The 26,939-nt window shown below is 45.5% G+C and overlaps 1 protein-coding gene and 1 long non-coding RNA gene across 2 annotated transcripts in view; both read left to right on the top strand.

The window, feature by feature from the left end:
• LOC120998036 overlaps window positions 1–1,976 on the top strand; it is a 29,515-nt gene extending 27,539 nt beyond the window's left edge. The window contains exon 3 of the long non-coding RNA XR_005778285.1: window positions 1,795–1,976. This is a non-coding gene — a long non-coding RNA (uncharacterized LOC120998036). The remainder of the gene's footprint in view (window positions 1–1,794) is intronic.
• Window positions 1–26,939, top strand: part of LOC120998035 (cytochrome P450 2J5-like) — a 270,926-nt gene that overhangs the window by 73,507 nt on the left and 170,480 nt on the right. The window contains exon 3 of the mRNA XM_040428475.1: window positions 4,464–4,626. Within this exon, the coding sequence (XP_040284409.1) occupies window positions 4,464–4,626 (163 nt within the window). The remainder of the gene's footprint in view (window positions 1–4,463; window positions 4,627–26,939) is intronic.

The following is a 26,939-nucleotide window of genomic DNA, read 5'->3' as shown; positions in this document are numbered from 1 at the left end:
CCCCTTGACTTTTATGTAAAGTCAGGAGTTAATATACCATAGGATCGAGTTTTCTCCAATCCGATGGTATATTTTAACTTGAAGCATCCCCATCACCATGGGAACGCCTCTATGTTAGAATATACCGTCGGATTTGAGTTACATCGTGAAACTCAATCCGACAGTATATTCTAACACAGAGGCGTTCCCATGGTGATGGGGACGCTTCAGGTTAGAATATACTAAAATAACTGTGTACATGACTGCCCCCTGCTGCCTGGCAGGTGCTGCCAGGCAGCAGGGGGCAGCCCACCCCCTGTAGTTAACACATTGGTGGCCAGTGCGGCCGCCCCCCCCCTCCCCTGTAGTTAACTCATTGGTGGCCAGTGGGCCCCCCTCCCCTGTAGTTAACTCGTTGGTGGCCAGTGGGCCCCCCCTCCCTCCCCTGTAGTTAACTCGTTGGTGGCCAGTGGGCCCCCCTCCCTCCCCTGTAGTTAACTCGTTGGTGGCCAGTGGGCCCTCTCCCCTCCCTCCCCCTCCTAATTAAAATCTCCCCCCCTATCATTGGTGGCAGCGGAGAGTACCAATCGGAGTCCCAGTTTAATCGCTGGGGCTCCGATCGGTAACCAGGACGCTACTGCTGTCCCGGTTGCCATGGTTACTTAGCAATTTGTAGAACCATTATACTTACCTGTGAGCTGCGATCTCTGCGTCCGGCCGGGAGCTCCTCCTACTGGTAAGTGACAGGTCTGTGCGGCGCATTGCTTAATGACCTGTCACTTACCAGTAGGAGGAGCTCCCGGCCGGACGCAGAGATCGCAGCACGCAGGTAAGTATAATGGTTTCTACAAATTGCTAAGTAACCATGGCAACGGGACAGCAGTAGCGTCCTGGTTGCCATGGTTACCGATCGGAGCCCCAGCGATTAAAACTGGGACTCCGATCGGTACTCTCGCTGCCACCAAGATAGGGGGGAGATTTTAATTAGGAGGGGGAGGGAGGGGAGAGGGCCCACTGGCCACCAACGAGTTAACTACAGGGGAGGGAGGGGGGCCGGCCGCACTGGCCACCAACGAGTTCACTACAGGGGAGGGAGGGGGGCCCACTGGCCACCAACAAGTTAACTACAGGGGAGGGAGGGGGGGGCGGCCGCACTGGCCACCAATGTGTTAACTACAGGGGGGGGGCCCACTGGCCACCAATGAGTTAATTACAAGGGAGGGAGGGGGGGGCCGGCCGCACTGGCCACCAATGTGTTAACTACAGGGGGGGGGGGCCCACTGGCCACCAATGTGTTAACTACAGGGGGGGCTGCCCCCTGCTGCCTGGCAGCACCTGCCAGGCAGCAGGGGGCAGTCATGTACACAGTTCTTTTAGTATATTCTAACCTGAAGCGTCCCCATCACCATGGGGACGCCTCTGTGTTAGAATATACTGTTGGTTCTGAGTTTTCACGAAGTGAAAACTCAGCTATAAAAAAGCTTTTATGCAGACGGATCTTCGGATCCGTCTGTATAAAAAGGAACCTACGGCCACGGATCACGGACACGGATGCCAATCTTGTGTGCATCCGTGTTCTTTCACGGACCCATTGACTTGAATGGGTCCGTGAACCGTTGGCCGTGAAAAAAATAGGACAGGTCATATTTTTTTCACGGCCAGGAAACACGGATCACGGATGCGGCTGCAAAACGGTGCATTTTCCGATTTTTCCACGGACCCATTGAAAGTCAATGGGTCCGCGAAAAAAAAAGGAAAACGGCACAACGGCCACGGATGCACACAACGGTCGTGTGCATGAGGCCTAACTCTAAGGCCTCATGCACACAACCGTGCCGTTTTTTGCGGTCCGCAAACCGCGGATCCGCAAAAAACGGAAGCCGCCCGTGTGCCTCCCGCAATTCACGGAACGGGAGGCGCATTGTAGAAATTCCTATTCTTGTCCACAAAACGGACAAGAATAGGACATGTTCTATTTTTTTTTGCGGGGCCACGGAACGGAGCAACGGATGTGGACAAAACACGGAGTGCTGTCCGCATCTTTTGCGGCCCCGTTGAAGTGAATGGGTCTGCATCCGAGCTGCAAAAACGGCAGCTCGGATGCGGACCCAAACAACGCCCGTGTGCATGAGGCCTAAGGCGAAGACAGCTATAGCATTGCACTAAACAAAGAAATCAGGGGCTATTGAGAGAAAACATGGCTGCTGGTAGTGATGGAGGAGGCCGGGGCGGTTCGCGAACGCGATCAAATGTTTGTGAACCGCAAGTTCGCGGCGGGTCCCATTCATTTTAATGGGAGGCGAACCAGAAAAACCTTCAGCTCATATTTGCAGCTAAGAAATAATTACTGGAAGTGCACAAATAGTCCCACAACATGGACAGTGACATACCAGATGTATTATTCGAATTTGCGATCTCCATTCATTATTTTTTTCAATGCGAAATATCGGCAATATAATTTTCGCGCATGCGCAAATGCACTATACAGTACCCAAATGCACTATAAAGAAAGTATATTGGTATATAACACCCCGCTTCTATCAGTTTTTTTGGGGGGCAACACCAGTAGAAATTATTTGTCCCAATAACGCTTGTCCCTCTATATACCTGCAGTATCGCAGCAGAACTGCACACAACTGCCGCACAATACAAATGCACTATAATATACTTTCTAACATAGAAAGTATATTATAACATTGTACAAGGAAGGCAATCCATTAGAATATGCATAAAGATAAAACGTAACCTTTAATAATGTTACTATGAGGGTCCATTCACACGTCCGTAAGTGTTTTGCGGATCCGCAAAACATGGACACCGGCAATGTGCATTCCGCAATTTGCAGACCGCACATCGCCGGCACTATAAGGCCTCATGCACACGGCTTTCACTGTCAGTTATTTGGCTTCAGTGGTCCGTGTCCGATTTTGCTTCAGTTGTGTTTCCTTGTGTCTTCCTTTTTTTTTGTCTGACAGGGGGAAAAAAAGGAAGGTTAATGAAAAGTGTAATTTTATTGCACCAAGGTCTTGTAGAAAAAAACGGACATGGACGTGGACACGGATGACATACCAGTTGTGCATCAGTTTTTTTTGACGGACCCATTGACTTGAATGGGTCCGTCCTCCGTTTTCCACTGTCAAGAATAGGACAGGTTATATTTTTTTTGACGGATTGAATCACGGATCATGGACGCGGAGAAAAAACGGAAGGACTATCAGTTTTTTTCACAGCTCCATAGAAATGAATGGGACCTCCGCTAAACTGTGAAAAATGACGGAAAGGACGCGGATGCACACAACGGTCGTGTGCATAAGGCCTAATAGAAAATGCCTAATCTTGTCTGCAATTGCGGACAAGAATAGGACATGTTCTATTTTTTTGCAGAAACGGAAGCGCGGATCCGCAAATGCGGATGCGGATCCGCAAATTGCGGATGCGAACAGCACATTCCGGCCCCATTGAAAATGAATAGGTCTGCACCCGTTCTGCAAAATTGCGGAACGGATGTGGACCCATTTTGCTGACGTGTGAATGGAAAAGATATCCCTCAAAATGAAAATAAATTTAATTATTAAAGTTAAGCAAAAAGCATAGATGTGGTAGGCAATAACAAGTGCTCGGCGGCACCAAATCAGAAACCATATGTCCTACCACAATCCGGGAGCGTTTCCAGTGCACACCCATGAATCCCGGAGGAAAGCAAAACCATTATCCCTGGGCTAGATGATGATGTGGTATTGAAGGACAGGGTGGGCAAAGAACTGTCCCTGATATTGCCCTACGGGGGGGGTGCAATTCTGGCCCTTATAGCCTAACAACAGACCACCCGCCCTGATAAGAGCGACCCCGTCCGGAACCTTACCCTGTATAAAAATGGCCCAAGTAAGCCCCTAGCCCCTGACTTCCAGGTGATCACTATATAGATCTATGTGTTTTTGACACAAGAAGTATAAGTATATTACGCCCCTCTGTGTATCACACCTATCGATAGCACACCTATACCAGTCCTTAAAATGACTTTTGTGGCCCTATTAGCTAGCGTTTGGTGTCCCTAACAGCAACCTCTCCCTACACTGGCAAAACACTGAATGTAAAATGGCGGCCAGATCAGGTTTATTTATAAGGTAGGGGGTATGTCCACGTGCTGAAACGTCTCAATTGGCTGTCCTGTACCACCTGATGGATGTGTCATGGGTCAAAGTTCTTCACAATGTAAAAGAATATGGCGGGAGCGAATATCTCCATATGTTCGGCGAATCGCGAACACGCAAAGTTCACCGCAAAACGACCGCCGGGCGAACCGCAAGGCCATCTCTAGCTGCTGGGCTCAGAATTATTGGAATATTGAATATTCCAATAATTCTATAAACTATAATTTCTATAAATTAGAACAAATGCTAGTATATTGATGTGTAACAGTTAACTTCAAGAATTATGGTGAGATTTATTTTTGTGTAATAGGTTGCTTTTCCTTTTCCACCCAGCTTTCGAAGATATATGGGAATATCATTACTGTTTGGGCTGGGCAAACCCCTATGATTGTGCTGAATGGATATGAAACTGTAAGACAATGCCTAACCAGCAACTCAGAGCAACTTGCAAACCGCCCTACAACACCATTCTTTAAATACTATTCTGAGGAAAGAGGTAACTAATAAGCAATAATACATATTACATACATAATAATATAATAATAAAATTGTAATACCATAATACATGTGCATAAGATTATTAATACCATACTTTTCCCTTTATAAGACATAGTTGATAATCAGACACAAATCTACTACTTCTCCCCGCTCACGCCAGGACTAGAAAATGTGAGTGGGGAAGTGGAGGAGCAGGCAGGCCCGTCTCATTTAGGCCTCTTTCACACAGGCGTTGCGGGAAAATGTGCGGGTGCGTTGCGGGAACACCCGCGATTTTTCCGCGCGAGTGCAAAACATTGTAATGCGTTTTGCACTCGCGTGAGAAAAATCGCGCATGTTTGGTACCCAAACCCGAACTTCTTCACAGAAGTTCGGGCTTGGGATCGGTGTTCTGTAGATTGTATTATTTTCCCTTATAACATGGTTATAAGGGAAAATAATAGCATTCTGAATACAGAATGCATAGTAAAACAGCGCTGGAGGGTTAAAAAAAATAAAAAATCATTTAACTCACCTTAATCCACTTGATCGCGTAGCCCGGCATCTGCTTCTCTCCCCTTTACTGAATAGGACCTGTAGTGAGCATTAATTATAGTTCAAGGACCTGTGATGACGTCACTCCGGTCATCACATGGTACGTCACATGATCTTTTACCATGGTGAATCACCATGGTAAAAGATCATGTGACGTACCATGTGATGACCGGAGTGACGTCATCACAGGTCCTTGAACTATAATTAATGCTCACCACAGGTCCTATTCAGTAAAGGGGAGAGAAGCAGATGCCGGGCTACGCGATCAAGTGGATTAAGGTGAGTTAAATGATATATTTTTTTTTTTTAACCCCTCCAGCGCTGTTTTACTATGCATTCTGTATTCAGAATGCTATTATTTTCCCTTATAACCATGTTATAAGGGAAAATAATACAGTGAATAGACTGTCACCTAGCAACCATGCGTGAAAATCGCACCGCATCCGCACTTGCTATGGGGCCTGCGTTGCGTGAAAAACGCAGAATATAGAGCATGCTGCGATTTTCATGCCACGCATAAGTGATGCGTGAAAATCACCGCTCACGTGAACAGCCCCATAGAAATGAATGGGTCGGTATTCAGTGCGGGTGCAATGCGTTCACCTCACGCGTCGCATCCGCGCGGAATACTCGCCCGTGTAAAAGGGGCCTTACCATTTTCGATGCCTTTTTCAGGCGTAAAAAAGAGGCCTACATGGATCAGTATCCTCTCTGCTTGCTGGGAGGAAAATGTAATTTCTGCCTCTGTATATTCTCCTTCATAAACTAAGAAACCATAAGAACTGTATATAGTCTGGGAGGCTGTATTTTCATCTGCTTCATTTTAATCGTGTTACCAGAGATTATCTAATTATCAGCAGTAACTGACCCATACCCCAGTGGAAAACAGGTAAGAGACTTAGGGTACTTTCACACTATCGTTTTTCTTTTCCGGTATTGAGTTCCGTCCTAGGGGCTCAATACCAGAAAAAAACTGATCAGTTTTATCCTAATGCATTTTGAATAGAGAGCATTCTGTTCAGTATGCATGAGGATGCATCAGTTTTCTCTCCGGCCAAAAATCCTGAACACTTGCCAGAGTGCCGGATCCGGCATTAATTTCCATTGAAATGTATTAATGCCAGATCCAGCACTAAGTGTTCTGGAAAAGCGGATCCGGTTTCCCAATCTGCGCAGGCGCAGACCTTTACAAATGTGACAAAAATAAATACAGGATCCGTTTTTCCGGATGACAACCGGAAAGTCGGATCCGGTATTGCAATGCATTTGTCAGACGGATCCGCAACTGGATCCGTCTCACAAATGCATCCGTTTGCGTCCGGATTGCCGGATTCGGCAGGCAGTTCTGGAAACGGAACTGTCTGTCGGAATCATCTGCCGCAAATGTGAAAGTACCCTTACACAAGGCATTCCATAATGAAATCCATGAAAAACCTTAGTTTTGGCTGGAGTTCTCCTTAATGATCCAAAAGTATATCCTATAATGCATTACAATAAATAGTAACAATTCTAATACAAATAATTAAGTATGCACCAATATGCCCTTATTTTTAAATGGTTTCCAATGCATCTTTGCATGACTTTATATTGCAATACATACAACCTGTCGTCTGTGCTGCACACAATGCGTATAGTATAGGAGCCTGTCATCAGGTTCATGCTGCTGGAAATTTTCACAAGGTTGTTCATGACAGACACCAGTGTTTCTCCCCGCTCTTCTCAGCTAAAGGCTACATGCACTCGACCGTATGTGTTTTGCGGTCCGCAAATTGCGGATCCGCAAAAAAACCGGATGACGTTCTGTATGGCATCCGTTTTTTTTGCGGATCCATTGTAATAATGCCTATCCTTGTCCGCAAACTAGAAAAAAATAGGACATGCACTATTTTTTTTGCGGAGCAATGGAATGGACATACTGATGCGGACAGCACACAGTGTGCTGTCCGCGTTTTTTGCGGACCTATTGAAATGAATGGGTCCGCATCCTATCCGCAAAAAAAACGGATCGGACATGGAAACAAAATACGGTCGTGTGCATGAGGCCTGACTGACAAATATTTCCCTAATTGTGTATATAGTTACATAGTTACATAGTTGATACGGTTGAAAAAAGACATAAGTCCATCAAGTTCAAACAAGGGATAGGTCGGGACTAGTGTTGAGTGAGCATGCTTGGCCGAACTGCTGTTCGGCTCGAGCATCGCTATGCTTGGCACATCCGAGTGCTCGGCCGAAAAATGCGGGTGCTCTGGTAAAAATTAATACAATGAAAGTCAATGGGAGTCCCGAGCATCAAACCAGGCACCCCCTGCTCTGAAGAAGAGAGGGTGTCTGGTTCACAAAAAAAGGCTAGAAATTGATGGAAACCCCATCAAAATGGTTTGGAAACAGTATTAAGAGGATGTCTGGATGCGTCTTGGACTCCTATTATCTACGACATACAATAGACAACCACACAAAGGCTATATGCCAAAAGCCAGGTACATGCAAGCCATCAATCTATCCATGAGACAGATGACAGGCTGAGTCAGCATACCTTACAATGGCAGCCTTGTGCACTATGAGACATTCCAAACCAGCTCTTATCTGACTGAGAGCCAGTAAGCCTCAAAGTTACTTCAGATCTCTTGGATGGCTTGGACCTGCGCACCTAGATCAATATCATTAGGGAGACAAAAAGTTTTCTGATTGTCCTAACATAATATTAAATAACCGTCTATACAATTTTGTCATGTAAAAACTTATAACTTATGACAATACTATTACTCTTGTCATAAGACTATGAAACCAATAGATGGCGCTGTTCATGAGTAGTGTAGATCGCAAGTTTTCCATGCAAATGGTTTTTCAGCTGAAAAACAAGGCAGATTCTGCAGATTCTGCTCATTTGCATGTCTTTCCCATATGCCCATGTTTATGTTATGGAAAATTTGCGATCTACACTACTCATGAACAGCGCAATCTACTGGTTTCATAGTCTTATGACAAGAGTAATTGTATTGTCATAAGACTATGAAACCAATAGATGGCGCTGTTCATGAGTCATGAACAGCTCCATCTATTGGTTTTATAGTCTTATGACTAGTGTTGAGCGCAAATATTCGAATAGCAAATTTTTATCTCGAATATCGCAACTTCGAAAATTTGCAAATATTTCGAATATAGTGCTATATATTCGTTATAGCGAATATTCGTCATTTTTACCCATATGAACACATGATTCCTCCCTGCTTCTTGCTTGTGGGCCAATGAGTCATTGGCCCACAAGCAACTTAAGCAGGAAGGAATCATGACTTTAGATGGAAAAAATGACTAATAGTCTAAAAACGAATATATAGCACTATATCGAATATATTTGTTTTTTAGAATATTCGTCTTTTTTTTTTTTTGATCTGTACAGTTGTTCCACTTCCATAACAAAAAGAGCCAGTGGAACTAATTGTCAAAAATAATATCAACTTTATTGTAATAATATATATAAAATATGGAAGAAAAAGGCAAGCTGGAAAAGGATATACAGAGAAGCAAAGGGCAACACCTCAATGGACAACCATGTATCTGCGCAGAGCTATAATAGCACTTTCCGGATACCAGGCCATACGCTGTGTCTCATAGTAACTGGTAATGCATCTCTTGATTAAAAGAGTATATGCACAACAACTATGGTGATAGTATATATCACCCACCCCTGTAGGGGAATATTTTGTATGGCACAATTTATCAGATAATAGTCACCAGACAATGTGAGATCCACCGCATAAGCCCCCAGTAACCATAAACAATAGTGTATATTAGTGAGAGTTGATAGACTCACAGCCTATATCGTAGGCCTAATATGGACACTGTGACATAGCAGTATCTTAATAGACACACCTAACCAGGGACATACCTGAAGACATGATCTGACCAAAAGAGGTAAGGAAGCCCCAAGCGCAAGACCTCGACGCGCGTTTCACCTCAACGGCTTCGTCAGGAGGTATGGAGATATAAAGATGCCGGGTATATATAGGGATCAATAAGTGGGTAAATTACCTGGATTGCGGACACCTGTGCTCCAACCAAACGGGCACGATACTGCCATGATGCGCGGCACCATCCCTCAGCGCGTCGGTGTCACCACACTGCGCACGCGCAAAGTGTGATGACGACAATGGAGCACGTCAAGATGGAGCTGGGCAGCGCATTCGCGGGACCGCGACCCAGTGGAACGCACGTGACACGCAATACCGATGGCCATAAGCGGAAGAACATGGACATGCGGGGCGGCTGGAACTATATGTCGGGAAATAATAGCAGTATAATGCGATAATTACTAAGTCCATATGTAACAATAATCCATATTAGACCAATGATCAATACGATTATAAATTAATAAATAAACCTAATATATATCCAAAACAGTGCTCAGATACGGAATACCATCCATAATAATATATAAAGAGATAACAGTGATTCATATATATAATCCCACAAATATTATACAATTCATATATCCCATGTGAGATAGTGACAGGTCTCACGCAGGTTAGAGGCAAGGAAGGGGTGGATTATGCGGTCCACGCCCCTATTCCACCACAGGTGAGACCAGCTGGAGGTACTCAGGCTGGCATAAAGCCCCTCCCAGAGTGTCAGCAAGGTGGGGGTGTGTTACCTGTGAACAGAGGCCTGGAGGCTCTGTCTGTGTGGTCTCAGCTGGGCAAGGCTGAGGGACCACAAGGCTGGGAGATAGCCTGGAGTTGGGTGATGAAGCAATGCCTGGGAGGGTCGCAGGGCTATAGTCAGGCGGACTACTAAGCCCCATTCCCCCACAATAAACACTGAACTGGAGACAGTGGGCCTACTGGACTCTGTACAGCTAGAAGGCCGTGGGACATTGGCTGACAAAGCCGCATGGGTTCACAGGGTGTGAACTGTGACTTAGGTGAGTCAGAAACTTCATGTTTAGTTAGAGCCCAGCCGTGCAGGTGTTTATTTTGTATAATTTATGTTTGGTTTGCTGAGGCACAATAAATGCACTGTTTGGACATGAAACCTGGTGTCCTGAAGACGATTCTTGTGAGAATGACCCCCGAATAAGAGACAATCCCTTACACCCAAATCTAAAAACATTATCTTAAAGAGTCCAACAGCTTCAACTCCTTTCTATAATATAGCACAAATTTTAATTGCAGGGTATAGACCTGCGGGCCACCACTAGAGATGTTGCGAACATAAAATTTTCCGTTGGCGAACGCGAGTTTTCGCAAATGTTCGCGAACCGGGCGAACCGCCATTGACTTCAATGGACAGGCGAATTTTAAAACCCACAGGGACTCTTTCTGGCCACAATAGTGATTGAAAAGTTGTTTCAAGGGGACTAACACCTGGACTGTGGCATGCCGGAGGGGGATCCATGGCAAAACTCCCATGGAAAATTACGTAGTTGATGCAGAGTCGGGTTTTAATCCATAAAGGGCATAAATCACCTAACATTCCTAAATTGATTGGAATAACGTGCTTTAAAACATCAGGTATGATGTTGTATCGATCAGGTAGTGTAACGGTTACGCCCGCTTCAGAGTGACAGACCAAACTCCCTGTTTAACGCACCGCAAACAGCCCATTTGCACAACCGCAAACTCCCCATTTGCACAAGGTTGGATACCAAGCTAGCCATGTCCCGTTCCTTGTCCTCACTGATGTCATTGAAGGTCTCTTCCTCCACCCAGCCACGTACAACACCAAGGGTCCCCGAAAGGTGACAACAAGCCCCCTGTGACGCCTGCTGTGGTTGGTCTTCCACCTCCTCGAAGCCACCTTCCTCCTCTGACTCCTCTTCTTCAGACTCCTCTCTCTGCGTTGCCTCTCTCTGCGTTATTATAAGTTGTGTTATATTGTTCTATTCCTATCAGTTTAATCCCTGTTACGTCCCCTATCAGGGGACGTGTATATGGCATCGATTTTAGGAACGGGGAGATGGAAAAAGATGCTTGGTCGGTCCTCCTACTTCAAATTTGGGGCACTGGACGTGCAATCTAATGTGCCGCCAGATAGTTGTGGTGTGTTATGTTGTTCTATTCTTATCAGTTTAATCCCTGTTACGTCCACTATCAGGGGACGTGTATGGAATAGATTTTAGACAACCGCAAAGAGTTGCCAATAGTTGACACACTCATGACATAAATTTTATACCTCTATGCGTCAATCTTGGTGTAGTGATGACTGTGCTCGTGCGCACTTTTGGGAGATTGCAGGCGATGGCGGTTTTTCAAAGCCTATGGTCGTGCTGAGGTAGTTCAGTGACAGTTAAGTGCCCCAGAAAACAATGATTCTGCAGTGTGGGCCCATTGTTGGCCTAGTAGGCTTTAATGATCACCTTAGATGATCACAAAGAAAATTAATGTTTTTTCTATGCAAAATTATCCAGCTGATCGCTTTTGGTCTGTTCACAATGAAGGAACGACTTTATCATCTGGGGTGTGCCAACATTGCCATTGCCAACACACTCATAGAGGTGGTCGCTTCATTGTGATACGCAAGCCCCTTCACCACGACAAGGTAACGATCACGAAGGGGAATTGACACATGTATGTGCCTTTTTTTGTTTTTTTTTTTGAAGCCACAGTGCAGCACCAGAGGCCAGAAAAATTAGGCATGTACACATGCCTGAAAAATTAGGTAAATACAGCAGTGTGTGGACCATTTTTAGCCCAAGGCAGCTCATCTCATCAGGCCTTTTTTAGTCTAATGTATCGCCCACTGTCAGTCCCTTCGGGATCCATCCCTCAAAGGTGAGGTAATCTAGACTTTTTTGACCTAGGCGACTTCTCTTCTCAGTGACAATACCTCCTGCTGCACTGAAGGTCCTTTCTGACAGGACACTTGAAGCGGGGCAGGCCAGAAGTTCTATCGCAAATTGGGATAGCTCAGGCCACAGGTCACTGCACACCCAGTAGTCAAGGGGATCATCGCTCCTCAGAGTGTCGATATCTGCAGTTAAGGCGAGGTAGTCTGCTACCTGTCGGTCGAGTCGTTCTCTGAGGGTGGACACGGAAGGGCTGTGGCGATGCATAGAACTTAAAAAGCTCTGCATGTCCTCCATCAACAACACGTCTGTAAAGCGTCCTGTTCTTGCCGGCGTGGTCGTGGGAGGAGGAGGATTACTTTCACCTCTTCCCCTGTTAGATTCCCGTTGTGCTGTGACATCACCCTTATACGCTGTGTAAAGCATACTTTTTAATTTATTTTGGAACTGCTGCATCCTTTCCGACTTACAGTAATTCGGTAACATTTCAGGCACTTTCTGCTTATACCGGGGGTCTAGTAGCGTGGACACCCAGTACAGGTCGTTCTCCTTCAGCCATTTTATACGAGGGTCCCTCAACAGGCACGACAGCATGAAAGACCCCATTTGCACAAGGTTGGATGCCGAGCTACTCATGTCCCGTTCCTCGTCCTCAGTGATCTCACTGAAGGTATGTTCTTCCCCCCAGCCACGTACAATACCACGGGTACCAGATAGGTGACAACGAGCACCCTGTGATGCCTGTTGTGGTTGGTCTTCCTCCTCCTCCTCAAAGCCACATTCCTCCTCTGACTCCTCTTCCTCACAATCCTCTTCCAGCGTTGCCGCAGGTCCAGCAAGCGATGCTGATAAGGCTGTTTCTGGTGGTGATGGTGACCACAACTCTTCCTCTTCACGCTCATCTACGGCCTGATCCAGCACTCTTTGCAGGGCACGCTCCAGGAAGAAAACAAATGGTATGATGTTGCTGATGGTGCCTTCGGTGCGACTGACTAGGTTTGTCACCTCCTCAAAAGGACGCATGAGCCTACAGGCATTGCGCATGAGCGTCTAGTAACGTGGCAAAAAAATTCCCAGCTCCGCAGAGGCTGTCCTAGCACCACGGTCATACAAATACTCGTTGACGGCTTTTTCTTGTTGGAGCAGGCGGTCGAACATTAGGAGTGTTGAATTCCAACGTGTCGGGCTGTCTCAAATAAAGCGCCTCACTGGCATGTTGTTTCGCCGCTGGATATCTGAAAAGTGCGCCATGGCCGTGTAGGAACGCCTGAAATTGCCACACACCTTCCTGGCCTGCTTCAGGACGTCCTGTAAGCCTGGGTACTTATGCACAAAGCGTTGTACGATCAGATTACACACATGTGCCATGCACGGCACATGTGTCAACTTGCCCAAATTCAATACCGCCAAAAAATTGCTTCCGTTGTCACACACCACTTTGCCGATCTCCAGTTGGTGTGGAGTCAGCTACTGATACACCTGTGCGTTCAGGGCGGACAGGAGTGCTGGTCCGGTGTGACTCTCTGCTTTCAGGCAAGTCAACCCCAAGATGGCGTGACACTGCCGTATCCGGGATGTGGAATAGCCCCTGGGGAGCTGGGGGGGGGTGCCGTTGATGTGGAGCAAGACGCAGCAGCAGAAGAGGACTCAGCCGAGGAGGTTATGGTAGAGGATGGAGTAGGAGGAGTAGAGGAGGTGGCAGTAGGCCTGCCTGCAAGTCGTGGCGGTGTCACCAACTCCTCTGCAGAGCCACGCATTCCATGTTTGGCAGCCGTCAGCAGGTTTACCCAATGCGCAGTGTAGGTGATATACCTGCCCTGACCGTGCTTTGCAGACCAGGTATCAGTGGTCAGATGGACCCTTGCCCCAACACTGTGTGCCAGACATGCCATTACTTCCTTTTGCACAATCGAGTACAGGTTGGGGATTGCCTTTTGTGCAAAGAAATTTCGTCCGAATACCTTCCACTGCGGTGTCCCAATAGCTACAAATTTTTGGAACGCCTCAGACTCCACCAGCTTGTATGGTAAAAGCTGGCGGGCTAAGAGTTCAGACAAGCCAGCTTGTGGGCAGATGAGCAGGAACTGCTCAAGGAACTGCTCAGATGAGCAGGAACTGCTTGTACTCATGTGTTGATCCCATAGGCGTTTGTGATGTGCGATCATGTGCCTTCGCAAAGCAGTTGTACCTAGGTGGGTGTTGGACTTCCCACGACTCCGTTTCTTTTGGCACAGGTTGCAAATGGCATCGCTGTTGTCAGAGGCAGAGACACAACAGGTGGCAACAGCATGCGTTGATTGGCGTGCTGTCTGGCTGACCCCGGGTGCCGATGCATGCTGTCTGACTGTGCCACTAGCTCCTTGTGACGACCTCCCCCTGCTTCCAACTCGTCTCCTCCTCCTCTCTGTCTCCCCATCAGAACTTTCCCCCTGTTCTTCTTCTCTTCGAGGTGGCACCCACGTGACATCCACGGACACATCGTCATCATCAACCGCTTCACTTGTATCTGACAACTCAGCAAAGGAAGCAGCAGCGGGTACAACATCATCATCATCACACCGTACGTCCATGTGTGTAATGCTGCCGGACTGAGACATATCCCTGTTATCTACATCCTCTGGCAATAATGGTTGTGCATCACTCATTTCTTCCAACTGATGTGTAAATAACTCCTCTGACAGATCAAGTGAAGCGGCTGTGGTGCTAGTGTTGGTGGTGGCGGCAGGCGGGCGAGTAGTAACTTGAGAGGTGCCCAAAGCGGAAGCTGTAGAAGATTGGGTGTCCTGTGTTAGCCAGTCAACTATGTCCTCAGAACTTTTCAAGTTCAGGGTATGTGGCCTCTGAACACTGGGCATTAGTCTAGGGCCAAAGGGAATCACAGCACCACGACCACGACGGCCCCTGCGGGGTGGCCTGCCTCTGCCTGTCATTTTTTTTAGATTAGTTAAGTTGTACTATGCGTGCAAGCTACTGTGACACAAGATATGAGTTGCGCTGAAGTGACACTATGCACTGCACTGGGCCTTAAACACACAAACACATGTGTAACTGACTGCTATTTATTCAGCCAAAATATTTTTATTTATTTAAATGGAATCGAATGTGACACCAGATATGAATGGCGCTGAAGTGACACTATGCACTGCACTGGGCCTTAAACACACAAACACGTGTGTGTAACTGACTGCTATTTATTCAGCCAAAATTGTTTTTTATTCTTTAAATGGAATCGAATGTGACACCAGATATGAATGGCGCTGAAGTGACACTATGCACTGCACTGGGCATTAACCGCCTCCGGACCGCCTAACGCAGGATCGCGTTCTGGAGGAGGAAGCTCCAGGCAGAGTCACGCATCTATGCGTCATCCCGCGAGACGCGAGATTTCCTGTGAACGCGCGCACACAGGCGCGCGCGTTCACAGGATCGGAAGGTAAGCGAGTGGATCTCCAGCCTGCCAGCGGCGATCGTTCGCTGGCAGGCTGTAGATGTGATTTTTTTTAACCCCTAACAGGTATATTAGACACTGTTTTGATAACAGCGTCTAATATACCTGCTACCTGGTCCTCTGGTGGTCCCTTTTGCTTGGATCGACCACTAGAGGACACAGGCAGCTCAGTAATAAGTAGCACCAAACACCACTACACTACACCCCCCCTGTCACTTATTAACCCCTGATAACCCCTGATCACCCCATATAGACTCCCTGATCACCCCCCTGTCATTGATCACCCCCTGTCATTGATCACCCCCTTGTAAGGCTCCATTCAGACGTCCGTATGTTTTTTACGGATACATGGATCGGATCCGCAAAACACATACAGACGTCTGAATGGAGCCTTACAGGGGGGTGATCACCCCATATAGACTCCCTGATCACCCCCCTGTCATTGATCACCCCCCTGTAAGGCTCCATTCAGACGTCCGTATGTTTTTCACGGATCCACGGATACATGGATCGGATCCGCAAAACACATACAGACGTCTGAATGGAGCCTTACAGGGGGGTGATCACCCCATATAGACTCCCTGATCACCCCCCTGTCATTGATCACCCCCCTGTAAGGCTCCATTCAGACGTCCGTATGTGTTTTGCGGATCCGTGGATACGCAAAACACGGACACCGCGGATCCGCAAAACACATACGGACGTCTGAATGGAGCCCCTGTCATTGATCACCCCCCTGTAAGGCTCCATTCAGACATTTTTTGGCCCAAGTTAGCGGAAATTATTTATTTTTATTTTTTTCTTACAAAGTCTCATATTCCACTAACTTGTGTCAAAAAATAAAATCTCACATGAACTCACCATACCCATCACGGAATCCAAATGCGTAAATTTTTTTAGACATTTAAATTCCAGACTTCTTCTCACGCTTTAGGGCCCCTAAAATGCCAGGGCAGTATAAATACCCCACATGTGACCCCATTTCGGAAAGAAGACACCCCAAGGTATTCCGTGAGGGGAATATTGAGTCCATGAAAGATTGAAATTTTTGTCCCAAGTTAGCGGAAAGGGAGACTTTGTGAGAAAAAAATAAATAAATCAATTTCCGCTAACTTGTGCCCAAAAAATTTTTTTTTGATGAACTCGCCATGCCCCTCATTGAATACCTTGGGGTGTCTTCTTTCCAAAATGGGGTCACATGTGCGGTATTTATACTGCCCTGGCATTTAAGGGGCCCTAAAGCGTGAGAAGAAGTCTGGGATCCAAATGTCTAAAAATGCCCTCATAAAAGGAATTTGGGCCCCTTTGCGCATCTAGGCTGCAAAAAAGTGTCACACATGTGGTATCTCCGTACTCAGGAGAAGTTGGGCAATGTGTTTTGGGGTGTCATTTTACATATACCCATGCTAGGTGAGAGAAATATCTTGGTCAAATGCCTCTTTTGTATAAAAAAATTGGAAAAGTTGTCTTTTGCCGAGATATTTCTCTCACCCAGCATGGGTATATGTAAAAAGACACCCCAAAACACATTGCCCTACTTCTTCTGAGTACGGCGATACCAGATGTGTGACACTTTTTAGCAGCCTAGGTGGGCAAAGGGGCCCACATTCCAAAGAGCACCTTTCGGATTTCACAGGGCATTTTTACAGATTTTGATTTCAAACTACTTCTCACGCATTAGGGACCCTAAAATGCCAGGGCAGTATAACTACACCACAAGTGACCCCATTTTGGAAAGAAGACACCCCAAGGTATTCCGTGAGGGGCATGGCGAGTTCCTAGAATTTTTTATTTTTTGTCACAAGTTAGCGGAAAATGATGATTTTTATTTTTATTTTTTCTTACAAAGTCTCATATTCCACTAACTTGTGACAAAAAATAAAAACTTCCATGAACTCACTATGCCCATCACGAAATACCTTGGGGTGTCTTCTTTCCAAAATGGGTCACTTGTGGGTAGTTACACTGCCCTGGCATTCTAGGGGCCCTAATGTGTGGTAAGTAGTTTGAAATCAAAATGTGTAAAACATGACCTGTGAAATCCTAAAGGTGCTCTTTGGAATGTGGGCCCCTTTGCCCACCTAGGCTGCAAAAAAGTGTCACACATCTGGTATCACCGTACTCAGGAGAAGTTGGGCAATGTGTTTTGGGGTGTCATTTTACATATACCCATGCTGGGTGAGAGAAATATCTCGGTCAAATGCCAACTTTGTATAAAAAAATTGGAAAAGTTGTCTTTTGACGAGATATTTATCTCACCCAGCATGGGTATATGTAAAATGACACCCCAAAACACATTGCCCAACTTCTCCTGAGTACGGCGATACCAGATGTGTGACACTTTTTTGCAGCCTAGGTGGGCAAAGGGGCCCACATTCCAAAGAGCACCTTTAGGATTTCACAGGTAATTTTTTACACATTTTATTAAACTACTTACCACACATTAGGGCCCCTAGAATGCCAGGGCAGTATAACTACCCTACAAGTGACGCCATTTTGGAAAGAAGACACCCCAAGGTATTTCGTGATGGGCATAGTGAGTTCATGGAAGTTTTTATTTTTGGTCACAAGTTAGTGGAATATGAGACTTTGTAAGGAAAAAAATAAAATAAAAAAATCATCATTTTCCGCTAACTTGTGACAAAAAATAAAAAGTTCTATGAACTCACTATGCCCATCAGCGAATACCTTAGGGTGTCTACTTTCCAAAATGGGGTCATTTGTGGGGTGTTTGTACTGTCTGGCCATTGTAGAACCTCAGGAAACATGACAGGTGCTCAGAAAGTCAGAGCTGCTTCAAAAAGCCAAACCATTTTTTTTTTTACCCAAACATTTTTTTTTATCAAAGACATATAGAACAATAAATTTAGAGAAAAATGTATATATGGATGTCGTTTTTTAAAAAAAAAATTACAACTGAAAGTGAAAAATGAAATTTTTTTGCAAAAATTTCGTTAAATTTCGATTAATAACAAAAAAAAGTAAAAATGTCAGCAGCAATGAAATACCACCAAATTAAAGCTCTATTAGTGAGAAGAAAAGGAGGTAAAATTCATTTGGGTGGTAAGTTGCATGACCGAGCAATAAATGGTGAAAGTAGTGTAGTGCAGAAGTGTAAAAAGTGGCCTGGTCATTAAGGGTGTTCAAGCTAGGGGGGCTGAGGTGGTTAAACACACAAACACGTGTGTAACTGACTGCTGTTTATTCAGCCAAAATAGTTTTTTTTATTCTTTAAATGGATTCGAATGTGACACCAGATATGAATGGCCCTGAAGTGACACTATGCACTGCACTGGTCCTTAAACACACAAACACGTGTGTAACTGACTGCTATTTATTCAGCCAAAATTGTTGTTTTTCTTTAAATGTAATCGAATGTGACACCAGATATGAGTTGCGCTGGTGACACTATGCACTTGCAGGGCTGTGAGCCTGACACACACGCTGGCAGGCAGGCAACTGCAATTTGATTACACAGAAAAGAAAAAAAAAAGGCAGAATGATGTTCTAGCCCTAAAAAAGGCTTTTTGGGGTGGTGTCCTTACAGCAGAGATCAGATGAGTCCTTCAGGACTGCAGTAGACACTGAATACACTAGCCTAGCTATCGATTTCCCTATTAAATCAGCAGCAGCTACACTGTCCCTCCTCTCACTAAGAATGCAGCTTCCGTATGAATCTAAAATGGATGCTGTCCAGGAGGTGAGAGGGTCTGGGAGGGAGGGTCTGCTGCTGATTGACTGGAATATGTCTGCTGACTGTGAGGTACAGGGTCAAAGTTTACTCAATGATGATGTAAAGGGGGCGGACCGAACATCGCATATGTTCGCCGGGAACTATTCGCCGGCGAACTATTCGGGACATCTCTAGCCACCACCTGACCCCATGGGGGACAGTCTATTAGTACTATAGGTGGCTGTATGGGTGAAAATTTGCTTAGTGGTCACTCCATCCATTCTGGTCTTTGAGGTGGATTGTTTACCACCCTGACCGTATAGTAGGCATGGACCCTACATATGTATGGTCATTTTTTGGTACTAATGCTCTATGATTAGCAATTGACACTGGACGCACTTTATTTACTATTCACCTATTATCATTTCTTCGGGTCCTTGTGTGGACTCGGTATATCATGAATTATGTAGTTTTTTTTAATATATTTATTATATGGGTTTAGTTTGTCATTATTTTAATTGACTTGTTATGTAATTCGAGTTAATGATTGCACCAGGCACTTTAAGATAATGTTTTTAGATTTGGGATATATGAATTGTACACTGCTCAAAAAAATAAAGGGAACACTTAAACAACACAATGTAACTCCTAGTCAATCACACTTCTGTGAAATCAAACTGTCCACTTAGGAAGCAACACTGAGTGACAATCAATTTCACATGCTGTTGTGCAAATAGATAGACAACAGGTGGAAATTATAGGCAATTAGCAAGACACCCCCAATAAAGGAGTGGTTCTGCAGGTGGTGACCACAGACTGCTTCTCAGTTCCTATGCTTCCTGGCTGATGTTTTGGTCACTTTTGAATGCTGGCGGTGCTTTCACTCTAGTGGTAGCATAAGACGGAGTCTACAACCCACACAAGTGGCTCAGGTAGTGCAGCTTATCCAGGATGGCACATCAATGCGAGCTGTGGCAAGAAGGTTTGCTGTGTCTGTCAGCGTAGTGTCCAGAGCATGGAGGCGCTACCAGGAGACAGGCCAGTAAATCAGGAGACGTGGAGGAGGCCGTTGGAGGGCAACAACCCAGCAGCAGGACCGCTACCTCCGCCTTTGTGCAAGGAGGAACAGGAGGAGCACTGCCAGAGCCCTGCAAAATGACCTCCAGCAGGCCACAAATGTGCATGTGTCTGCTCAAACGGTCAGAAACAGACTCCATGAGGGTGATATGAGGGCCCGACGTCCACAGGTGGGGGTTGTGCTTACAACCCAACACCGTGCAGGACGTTTGGCATTTGCCAGAGAACACCAAGATTGGCAAATTCGCCACTGGCGCCCTGTGCTCTTCACAGATGAAAGCAGGTTCACACTGAGCACATGTGATAGACGTGACAGAGTCTGGAGACGCTGTGGAGAACGTTCTGCTGCCTGCAACATCCTCCAGCATGACCGGTTTGGCATTGGGTCAGTAATGGTGTGGGGTGGCATTTCTTTGGAGGGCCGCACAGCCCTCCATGTGCTCGCCAGAGGTAGCCTGACTGCCATTAGGTACCAAGATGAGATCCTCAGACCCCTTGTGAGACCATATACTGGTCCGGTTGGCCCTGGGTTCCTCCTAATGCAAGACAATGCTAGACCTCATGTGGCTGGAGTGTGTCAGCAGTTCCTGCAAGACGAAGGCATTGATGCTATGGACTGGCCCGCCCGTTCCCCAGACCTGAATCCAATTGAGCACATCTGGGACATCATGTCTCGCTCTATCCACCAATGTCACGTTGCACCACAGACTGTCCAGGAGTTGGCAGATGCTTTAGTCCAGGTCTGGGAGGAGATCCCTCAGGAGACCGTCTGCCACCTCATCAGGAGCATGCACAGGCGTTGTAGGCACGTGGAGGCCACACACACTACTGAGCCTCATTTTGACTTGTTTTAAGGACATTACATCAAAGTTGGATCAGCCTGTAGTGTGTTTTTCCACTTTAATTTTGAGTGTGACTCCAAATCCAGACCTCCATGGGTTGAAAAATTTGATTTCCATTTTTTTATTTTTGTGTGATTTTGTTGTCAGCACATTCAACTATGTAAAGAACAAAGTATTTCAGAAGAATATTTAATTAATTCAGATCTACTGTAGGATGTGTTATTTTTGTGTTCCCTTTATTTTTTTGAGCAGTGTATAATACAGTCCTGATCAAAAGTTTAAGACCACTTGAAAAATTGCAAAATATCATATTTATCATGGCTGTATCTTAACAAGTTTCCAAGTAGAGCTTCAACATGCAACAAGAAGAAATGAGAGTGAGACAAAACATTTTTTGAGCATTCAATTTAATACAAATAACGAATAAACTGAAACAGGCTGTTTTTCAGCTGATCAAAATTTTAGGACCACATGCCTTTAAAAGGCCAAATCTGTGCAAAGATGTGGATTCATTGTCATTTTCTGTCAGGTAGTCACACGTTGTGATGGCAAAGGCAAAAAAACTCTCCCTTTTTGAACGTGGTCGGGTTGTTGAACTGCATAAGCAGGGTCCCTCACAGCGCGCCATCAATGCTGAGGTGGGACGCAGTAAGACAGTCATTTGGAATTTCTTAAATGATCCTGAGGGTTATGGAACAAAAAAGTCAAGTGGAAGACCCAACAAAAATTTCATCAGCACTGAGCCAAAGGATGCAATTGGCTGTCCGTCAAGACACTGGACCGTCCTCGACCCAAATTGAGGCCCTTACTGGTGCTGACTGCAGCCCCATAACCATCAGACTGCATCTGAGACTGAAGGGCTTCAAAAACAAAAAACGTCTTCAAAGACCTCGTCTCCTTGAACGCCACAGAACTGCTCGTTTGGACTTTGCAAGAGAGCACCAAACATGGGACATTCAAAAGGTGGAAGAAAGTTTTATTCTCTGATTAGAAAATTTTTAACCTTGATGGTCCTGATGGTTTCCAACGTTACTGGCATGACAAGCAGATCCCACCTGAGATGTTTTCTACGCGCCACAGTGGAGGGGGCGCCATAATGGTCTGGGGTGCTTTTTCCTTCAGTGGAACAATGGAGCTTCAGGAAGTGCAGGGGCGTCAAACGGCCGCTGGCTATGTCCAGATGTTGCAGAGAGCATTCCTCATGACTGAGGGCCCTCGTCTGTGTGGTAACGACTGGGCTTTTCAACAGGACAACGCTGCAGTACACAATGCCCGCAGGACAAGGGACTTCTTCTAGGAGAATAACATCACTCTTTTGGCCCATCCTGCGTGTTCCCCTGATCTAAATCCAATTAAGAACCTTTGGGGATAGATGGCAAGGGAAGTTTACAAAAATGGACAACAGTTCCAGACAGTAGATGGCCTTCGTTCGGCCGTCTTCACCACTTGGAGAAATGTTCCCACTCACCTCATGGAAATGCTTGCATTAAGCATGCCAAAACAAATTTTGGAAGTGATAAACAATAACGGCGGAGCTACTCATTACTGAGTTCATGTTTGGAAGTTGGATTTCTTTTTTTTTTTTTTTTTTGGAGGTGTGGTCCTAAACTTTTGATCAGCTGAAAAACAGCCTGTTTCAGTTTATTACGTTGTTTTCATAAATTGAATGCTCAAAAAATGTTTTGTCTCACTCCCATTTCTTCTTGTTGCATGTTGAAGCTCTACTTGGAACCTTGTTAAGATCCAGCCATGCTAAATATTATTTTTTGCCATTTTTCAAGTGGTCTTAAATTTTTGATCAGGACTATATTTTGTTCAGATCATGTCTTCAGGTATGTCCCGTGGTTAGGTGTTTTCTATTAAGATACTGTTATGTCACAGTGTCCTTATTAGGCCTACGATATATACTTAGGCTGTGAGTCTATCAACTCTCACTCTACTAATATACAGGGTGGGCCATTTATATGGATACACCTTAATAAAAAGGGAATGGTTGGTGATATTAACTTCCTGTTTGTGGCACATTAGTATATGTGAGGGGGGAAACTTTTCAAGATGAGTGGTGACCATGGCGGCCATTTTGAAGTCGGCCATTTTGAATCCAACTTTTGTTTTTTCAATAGGAAGAGGGTCATGTGACACATCAAACTTATTGGGAATTTCTAATGAAAAACAATGGTGTGCTTGGTTTTAACGTAACTTTATTATTTCATGAGTTATTTACAAGTTTCTGACCACTTATAAAATGTGTTCAATGTGCTGCCCATTGTGTTGGATTGTCAATGCAACCCTCTTCTCCCACTCTTCACACACTGATAGCAACACCGCAGGAGAAATGCTAGCACAGGCTTCCAGTATCCGTAGTTTCAGGTGCTGCACATCTCGTATCATCTGAAGGCAATTGTCTATGCTGTGAAGATACGAGATGTGCAGCACCTGAAACTACGGATACTGGAAGCCTGTGCTAGCATTTCTCCTGCGGTGTTGCTATCAGTGTGTGAAGAGTGGGAGAAAAGGGTTGCATTGACAATCCAACACAATGGGCAGCACATTGAAAACATTTTGTAAGTTGTCAGAAACTTGTAAATAACTCATGAAAGAATAAAGTTACGTTAAAACCAAGCACACCATTGTTTTTCTTGTGAAATTCCCAATAAATTTGATGTGTCAAATGACCCTCTTCCTATTGAAAAAACAAAAGTTGGATTAAAAATGTTCGACTTTAAAATGGCCATCATGGTCACCACCCATCTTGAAAAGTTTCCCCCCACATATACTAATGTGCCACAAACACAAAGTTAATATCACCAACCATTCCCATTTTATTGAGGTGTATCCATATAAATGGCCCACCCTGTACACTATTGTTTATGGTTACTGGGGTTTATGCTGTGGATCTCACATTATCTGGTGACTATTATCTGATAAATTGTGCCATACAAAATATTCCCCTACAGGGGTGGGTGATATATACTATCACCATAGTTGTTCTGCATATACTCTTTTAATCAAGAGATGCATTACCAGTTACTATGAGACACAGCGTATGGCCTGGTATCCGGAAAGTGCTGTTATAGCTCTGCGCAGATACATGGTTGTCCATTGAGGTGTTGCCCTTTGCTTCTCTGTATATCCTTTTCCAGCTTGCCTTTTTCTTCCATATTTTATATATATTATTACAATAAAGTTGATATTATTTTTGATAATTTGTTCCACTGGCTTTTTTGTTATGACATTGCGTGTTGCCCCAGGTGGAGTGTTGTGCTGTCAACGGTAGATAGAGAGGTTTTGTAGGTTTACAGTTGTTCCACTTCGGCATACTCCTCCCGTCACCATGGAACGCCTGGGGGTTAGAATATACCATCGGATCTGAGTTTTCACGATCTCACTGTATAGGTTAATCATGTCCACCCTTAGACGTCTCTTGAAAGACTAAATAAATTAAATTCTTTTAATCTTTCTTCATAACTAAGACCCTCCATGCACTTATCAGTTTAGTCGCGACGCTCTCCTCTGTACTCTTTCCAGCAGCAGTGCGTCCTTTCTATGGACTGGTGCCCAGAACTGAACTGCATATTCCTGATCAGGCCACACCAACGCTTTGTAAAGTGGTAATATTACAACCCTGCCCCGCAAGTCCATGCCTCGTTTAATGCATGACAATATCCTGGTGGCCTTCGAAGGAGCTGATTGACATTGTATGCTGTTATTTAATCTACCATCTACAAGGACACCCAAATCCTTCTCTATAAGTGACTCTCCCAGTGTTACATCACCTAGGACATATGAAGCACGGAGATTATTACTACCAAGATTCATAACTTTACATTTATCCACATTGAACCTCATTCGCCAAGTTGATGCCCAATCACTCAGAGTGTTCAAGTCAGCTTGTATTTTATGGACATCTTCCATAGACTGTACAGTACTACATAGCTTAGTGTCATCTGCAAAAATAGAAATGGTGCTATTAATCCCGTCCTCGATATCATTAATAAATAAAGGGCCCCAGCACTGAACCTTGGGGTACACCACTTATAACCGAGGACCATTCTGAATAGGAATCATTGACCACAATTCTCTGGATACGGTCCTTCAGCCAGTTTTCAATCCAATTATAAACTATACTTTACAAGCCTATAGGTCAATATTTACCTCTGGAGGACCTAGATCCTTTTTTCAATATGGGCACCACATTTGCCTTGCGCCAATCACTTGGCACTGTACCAGTACCTAGAGAATCTTTAAAAATCATAAACAGGGGCACAGCAATGACTGAACTGAGCTCTTTAACCACCTCCGGACCGCTGTACGCACAGACGCGTCCTGGAGGTGGTTGATTCATTCCGCCTGGACGCATATACGCGTCATCTCGCGAGACGCGAGATTTCCTGTGAACGCGCGCGCGCTCACACGAACGGAAGGTAAGAGAGTTGATCTCCAGCCTGCCAGCGGCGATCGTTCGCTGGCAGGCTGGAGATGTGTTTTTTTTAACCCCCTAACAGGTATATTAGACGCTGTTTTGATAACAGCGTCTAATATACCTGCTACCTGGTCCTCTGGTGGTCCCCTTTGTTTGGATCGACCACCAGAGGACACAGGTAGCTCAGTAAAGTAGCACCAAGCACCACTACACTACACTACACCCCCCCCCCGTCACTTATTAACCCCTTATTAGCCCCTGATCACCCCATATAGACTCCCTGATCACCCCCCTGTCATTGATTTCCCCCCTGTCATTGATCACCCCCCTGTCATTGATCACCCCCCTGTAAAGCTCCATTCAGACGTACGCATGATTTTTACGGATCCACTGATAGATGGATCGGATCCGCAAAACGCATCCGGACGTCTGAATGAAGCCTTACAGGGGCGTGATCAATGACTGTGGTGATCACCCCATATAAACTCCCTGATCACCCCCCTGTCATTGATTACCCCCCTGTCATTGATCAACCCCCTGTAAAGCTCCATCCAGACGTCCGCATGATTTTTACGGATCCACTGATAGATGGATCGGATCCGCAAAACGCATCCGGACGTCTGAATGAAGCCTTACAGGGGCGTGATCAATGACTGTGGTGATCACCCCCATATAGACTCCCTGATCACCCCCCTGTAAAGCTCCATTCAGATGTCCGCATGATTTTTACGGATGCACTGATAGATGGATCGGATCCGCAAAACGCATCCGGACGTCTGAATGAAGCCTTACAGGGCATGATCAATGACTGTGGTTATCACCCATATAGACTCCCTGATCACCCCCCTGTCATTGATTACACCCCTGTCATTGATCAACCCCCTGTAAAGCTCCATTCAGATGTCTGCATGATTTTTACGGATGCACTGATAGATGGATCGGATCCGCAAAACGCATCCGGACGTCTGAATGAAGCCTTACAGGGGCGTGATCAATGACTGTGGTGATCACCCCATATAGACTCCCTGATCACCCCCCTGTCATTGATTACCCCCCCCTGTCATTGATTACCCCCCTGTAAAGCTCCATTCAGACGTCCGCCATGATTTTTACGGATCCACTGATAGATGGATCGGATCCGCAAAACGCATACGGACGTCTGAATGAAGCCTTACAGGGGCATGATCAATGACTGTGGTGATCACCCCATATAGACTCCCTGATCACCCCCCTGTAAAGCTCCATTCAGATGTCTGCATGATTTTTTACGGATGCACTGATAGATGGATCGGATCCGCAAAACGCATCCGGACGTCTGAATGAAGCCTTACAGGGGGGTAATCAATGACTGTGGTGATCACCCATATAGACTCCCTGATCACCCCCCTGTCATTGATTACCCCCCCTGTCATTGATTACCCCCCTGTAAAGCTCCATTCAGACGTCCGCATGATTTTACGGATGCACTGATAGATGGATCGGATCCGCAAAACGCATCCGGACGTCTGAATGAAGCCTTACACGGGCGTG

This window comes from Bufo bufo, chromosome 4 (assembly GCF_905171765.1).
Source record: "Bufo bufo chromosome 4, aBufBuf1.1, whole genome shotgun sequence".
In the NCBI taxonomy this organism is placed as follows: domain Eukaryota; kingdom Metazoa; phylum Chordata; class Amphibia; order Anura; family Bufonidae; genus Bufo; species Bufo bufo.
Note: the sequence above shows the minus strand (reverse complement) of the source record. Positions and strands in the feature narration are given on the sequence as shown.